At 42.5% G+C, this 6,074-nt stretch overlaps 1 protein-coding gene across 2 annotated transcripts in view; it reads left to right on the forward strand.

The window, feature by feature from the left end:
• KLHL5 (kelch like family member 5) overlaps window positions 1–4,196 on the forward strand; it is a 150,397-nt gene extending 146,201 nt beyond the window's left edge. For both annotated transcript variants that reach the window (XM_068278459.1, XM_068278458.1), the window contains exon 11: window positions 2,936–4,196. In XM_068278459.1, coding sequence (XP_068134560.1) covers window positions 2,936–2,992 — 57 coding nt within the window. In that variant the 3' untranslated portion in view covers window positions 2,993–4,196. The remainder of the gene's footprint in view (window positions 1–2,935) is intronic.
• Window positions 4,197–6,074: the final 1,878 nt, after the last annotated feature.

Below are 6,074 nucleotides of genomic sequence, written 5' to 3' on the forward strand. Positions count from 1 at the left end.
GGATCATAATTAGTTGTTCTCAAACAGAGCCATAACTTATTGTTGACCAGTTTTATGTGTTAAGGTATTAAGCGATTATAAGGGATTATGATCATTCTTCCAATCTAATGAATTGTCAACATAGTGTTGGACATGGTATTAAAGCGGATCCGAGATGAAAAACTAATTATGACAAGTAACTTGTCTATATATCTTATGTACAGTTTAGATGGTTTAAACAGCAAATCTGTCTGCATACTGCTTTAATAGAATATAATTTCTTTCTGTGATACAATGACAGCAGCCATGTTGTTTGTAAACATTACACAGAGGCAGGCTTATCTGCACCATCAGCACTCAGACTGAAAAAAACCTCCCTTCTGCCTCTGAAATCTCTGGCTAGTCATACCTTCCCCTCCTCCTGCCCAGACTGAGCTCCCATGAGCCCTTGCTACTGCCAAGTCTCTCTGAAAACTGTGGGTGGGGTTTATTTAGTTTATAGGGAATTAGAGTATTAAAACAAAAACAAAAAAGTATTTGGCTTGAGGAATGCCCTATAAACTATAGGAAAGGAACACAATTATGCAATATGAGTAAAAGTTCATCTCGGATCCACTTTAACAGGTCAAGAGGTTATTCTTTTTTTTTTTAATAATATATATGTAATACGAGTGTGCCCCCTGCTGGAGGAAATTACACATCCAGAAATAATGTCATATGATTTATATAAAGCTGATAGTTAAATGAGCTAATTAGAAAGAATACGCCCACCAACTCCAATCGGATTTTAGTTAATCCATGGAGGTTGGATTATTGATAAGAGGAAACTCGAGACACACACACACACTCTAAAAGAAACAGACTCTCCTCTGAAGGCACACACACTCTCAACCTCTGTAAGAAGGGACATACTTTCAGACAGACAGACGGAAAAGACTCTCACGCTCTACCAGCCTTGAGGCCACTCCCAGATCGGGTTAGCAGTGCAGGCCTGGCAAGAATTCCTTACTCCATTTTATTGGTAACTATACATTTTTAATTATATCAAAGCCAACTAAGTTAGGGGCTTGGATCTTCAATGGTTCTATACCTAGTATAGAATACCCTGAACATGTGACCTTCCTGGAATTGCAAATAAGATGAAATGTTTGCCATCTTGTGTTTGCACAGCCTATTGTGATTGATTGATTTTATTGGTTAATATCTGTGGTCAACTTTGCTCTGAAGTGTATAGTCAGCTTATACTGAGAAGTACCTTGTGGTTATTATTTGTGGTTATTGTTTGATTCGTATTATTTGATTTGTAATCATTCTGACAACTTTTATATATTTCATAAATTAATTATTTTAAAAGTTAAGAGTTGTCCTGACTTTTCACTCTTTGTACCAGTAGCTTGAGAAACGCGCTATAAGAACTTAAAGAGGAACTCCAACTCCAACCTAAACAAACATACTGTCATTAAGTTACATTAGTTATGTTAATTAAAACAGATAGGTAATATAATCTCTTTCCCACCCTGTTTTAAAAGAACAGGCAAATGTTTGATTTCATGAGGGCAGCCATCTTTTTGGTTGAAAGGAGGTGACAGGGAGCATGAGACACAGTTCCAACTGTCCTGTGTGCTGATCACCCCTCCCAGTTGCTAGGCAATGTGAATAACAACATAGAAAATCCCATTATGCTTTGCACAGCATCAGGGGAAAAAAGCCTGGGCTTTTTTTTTTTTGATGGGTGGAGCTTAGATAAAAATGCAGCTAAAAATGATGCTGTGAAACTGTTCAAGAAACACCAAGCCTTTTCAGTTCTGTTGAGTAGATTTTTAGTCCGGAGGTTCACTTTAAGGTTGGACGGTTTAATATAACCAGACTCCTCCCATTATTTTTTTGTAGGAGGCCTTAGTGTTTGATTTTATACATACGATTATAGTTTATATTATTGTATTGTATAACGCCTGACAAAAGCATGCATGCAGCTAGTTAGAATAACGTGATCCGTTACTGTGAACAGGCCCATAGGATTGTATGGGCAGTGAGTTGACATGCAGAATTATTCTGCAACTGACCACTGTAAACAGGGCCTTAACAACCTTAGCGGTATGGACGAGCTCAGCTCGTCCATTACCGCCAGAGGGTGCCGCTCAGGCCCTGCTGGGCCGATTTGCTTCAAATAAAAAGCAGCACACGCAGCCAGCACTTTGCCAGCCGCGTGTGCTGCCTGATCGCCGCCGCTCTGCGGCGATCCGCCGCGAGCAGCTGCGAAAGAGGGTCCCCCCAGCCGCCTGAGCCCTGCGCAGCCGGAACAAATAGTTCCGGCCAGCGCTAAGGGCTGGATCGGAGGCGGCTGACGTCAGGACGTCGGCTGACGTCCATGACGTCACTCCGCTCGTCGCCATGGCGACGAAGTAAGCAAAACACGGAAGGCCGCTCACTGCGGCCTTCCGTGTTACTTCTGGCCGCCGGAGGCGATCAGAAGAACGCCTCCGGAGCGCCCTCTAGTGGGCTTTCATGCAGCCAACTTTCAGTTGGCTGCATGAAATAGTTTTTTTTTTTATTTAAAAAAAACCCTCCCGCAGCCGCCCTGGCGATCTTAATAGAACGCCAGGGTGGTTAAAGAAAGACATTTTTGTTACAGCTTGCTGAAGTCCTGCAATAAATTTGCAGTGTGTACTTCCTGCTGTCATGGAAGCAGATAAAGGGTGTGTTTACATATTAGCTGTTTCTGCCGAGGATTGACAAATTTCTGTGCTGGCACACAATTGCTTGAAGATGAGAGGGAATTAAATAGGCTCTTCTCTCTAAAAACACACAGGGTGCATTTCTCACTATATTTCCTTGTGTCCTGTGCAAGAGTTCAGGTCCACTTTAATGATGCTGAGCATTGTTTTGCATCTTGGAATTTCCCGTTTCTAGGAGAAAACTGAACAGCATTGTTTTATATTCTGTCTTTGTGTTTCAGGTTGCCCCACTGTGCCTTGGAAGAGCTGGAGCATGCGTGGTGACAGTGAAACTATAGCCTGCAAGTTTTCTATATCACCTGTGCAAACATTCCAAAGAGCTGAGCATCCACGTCTTACTTAATGACTCAGCGCTTTTATTGTGAATGTTTAAGATTTACTACTGCTATTTATCACATTCTATCTAAATGCACACCTTATAGATGTTGATCATTTATGTAAGAAAAAGAGTATTTAACACATTTTATTGGACCAATGTAAAAGCAATGTGTAGATTAGAGAGATTTTATTTGAATATGTTACTGGATTATTTGCAGGGCAAAACTTGTAACAGTTCAGTTAGGTCCATTTAGCAGAAAATGTTGCAGTATTAATTTGCTGTCTTCTACCTATAATGTCGTACACAGCTGTCACGGCATGGTCACATGGTATTGCAAGAGCAATCAGGGCTTCCAGAGGTTGGCTCAGGTCCGTGTAATGGGTGGCAAGTCTTCTGCTGCCACAGTGTATTGAATACACAGTTTTATACCCTTTCCACAAAGATGTCTTAAAGCGTAACTGTTAATAAATAGCTTTAAAATTGTTAAGCCTGTAAAATTAAATAAACTTTTCCCATAATGAAACTGAGCGAGGGGAAAGAAATTCATAGCCCTGTGAGTGAGGCTATAGAAATCCTTAAGCCGCATCTACACGCGTAGATGCGGCCGCGATGCTCCTTATCAATTGATTATCGATTGATAAGATCCGACAGGACGGATCTTGCTTCCGCCGATTCCCTGATCGCTCCCCGCGAGGGGACAATGGAAGGGAATCGAGCGGAAGATAAGCGGCGCCGGCAGGGACGAGCGGGGAATCGAATGCAGCGCACGCGCGGTGAGCGGGGACGCGGCGGGCACGTGGAAGAGGCGATTCGGCGGCTAATCGAGTCGCCGGATAGCAGCCTCATCTACACGTGTAGATGAGGCTTTACACTGTAGGTAACCTATCTTTCCCAGACTGTATCTTATCTAAATGGGGGAGGGAGACACCGAGAGCCCGGTATAGTGCAGTATGTACTGGTAGGTTAAAATGAAGGTGTGAAGTGTTGTAGTAATACTCACAAGTCTGGGTTACCTGCCAGGTAACCATTGTATAGGCAGGTGGGGAGATTAGACCTGTCTCCACTCAGGATTAAGAAATCGCTCTCTGTAGATCAGAAGAAAGGGGCCAAATCCCTTCCACCAGGGGTGGACACAAATTGTAGCAAGGTTACAGAGGCGCCAGTAGTGTAAAAAAATGATATATATAAAAAAGCTTTAAAACTAGGGAGGCAGCAAGTGGACTTCCCTCCCCAATGTGGACACAAGACAATGTCGAGTTTTCAACACACTGAAAAAGTTTTATTACATACTCCAATTAGTTGCAACTAATTGGAGTATGTAATAAAACTTTTTTAGTGTGTTGAAAACTCAACATTGTCTTGTGTCCACATTGGGGAGGAAAGTCCACCTGCTGCCTCCCTAGTTTTAAACCTTTTTTATATATCATTTTTTTACACTACTAGTGCCTCTGTAACCTTGCTACAATTTGTATCTAAACTAAACAAACATCACCCCACCATACAATCCAACATGTTTCACCCTGTTAAAAATAAGGGCTTCTTCAGGGGTACTATAACAAAGTGCCAGAGTGTTCAAAAGTGCTATGGAGACATCCTAAATACATTACACATGGAAAACAAAAAACAGCAAGTGTGTCATAGCCTCACGGCTAATATGACAGGCTTAACATTTTTAAATCTATTTATTAAAAGTTAAGATTTAAGACATCGCAGGATGGCAAACTGAAGAATATATTGCTATTATTTTTATTCCTTAGCTGTTTGAGCTAGTAATTTGTTTTGCTGTTTTTTTGGTTTTGTTTTTTTTTTCTTTTTTTGCAATTTCTACACACCAGTGTCTTATAAAGCATTATAGCTATTCGCCAACACACAACACATCAACTAAAAGGCTCCTAGCCTTAGAGGAATTCTATTCATCTCACACAGGTAGAGTGAACCTTCAAGGAAAGAATATTTTAATAATCTACTTTACTTTAAGCACTAATTGTGTAAAAGCATTATGCGTGTTATGTTTTTGGAGTGAAAAACCCCAACACCTGTTGTGATTAGTCTTGGTTCTGTTTAGAAAACAACTCTTGTCTGCTGGTCATGTGATGTCTGCAGTCTCCTCCTCTCTAGCCTACTGCCACAATCACCTGTGGATGAATAACACCAGACTGCACAGAGCAAGCTTTGTCAGACTTCAGCCACTGCAGTACCACAGAAAATGCCCCTTTCCACTATCAGTGTTTTGCGTTCCGTTTCCAGTCGTTTGTGGGTCGCAATAAGCTACATACAAGCAAAATAATGGAATCCGTGGCCAACATTTCCGTTACTGAAATGTGTTTGCCACACATTTTTTTCACCAATGGCAGTCTCGCCGTCTTTTTATATATTTTTTTTTTTGTGGGTTGTTTTTTGTTTAGGATTCATTTTTGCACTAGAGCGGCTTTGCTGCCACCCAATGGATCGCAGCGGAGTTGCAGTTGTGAAAAATAGATGGATTGCAGTGCATTTGCGATGGGGTTTCTTAATGGAAAAGGGCCCCCACAGGAAATGCAGACCACACTGTAGTCCCAGGGGCACTAATATGTATTTAGATCAGTTTGAAGTGGCATGCTCTGTAGGATAGCAGCCAAGTTGTGATCCTAATACAAGGATAACTGGGCAGATCTATCAAAACCTCTTAAAGGACTTACGAGGCGAAACGGCGAAAAAAAGTTAATCACTTGCCTCATCTGTTAAGGCACGGAGGACGCCGTCCGCGCCCTACGTGCCGATCCGCCGGGTCCCCCCGCTTATTAGCCCCCCGGGCCGGCTGCCGACCCCACGGCCCGGGTCGGGCTCTCTCGCCTCTCCCAAGATGGCCGCATCCTTTGCCCGCGGCTGCGCAGTCCGCATAGCCGCGAGTGCGGCTGCGCAGCTCTAGGGCCAACCCCTCCTTAATTCCCTGTCCCTGGGACGTCCATGAAACTTTCAAGGCTCCTATATAAAAATTGGTGGCCCTAGGTACATTATCAAAAACATAAGTACGGTATTTAGTTTTTCCTGAAGCTAGACCT

The sequence above is a fragment of the Hyperolius riggenbachi genome, chromosome 1 (genome assembly GCF_040937935.1).
Source record: "Hyperolius riggenbachi isolate aHypRig1 chromosome 1, aHypRig1.pri, whole genome shotgun sequence".
NCBI classification, from domain to species: Eukaryota; Metazoa; Chordata; class Amphibia; order Anura; family Hyperoliidae; genus Hyperolius; species Hyperolius riggenbachi.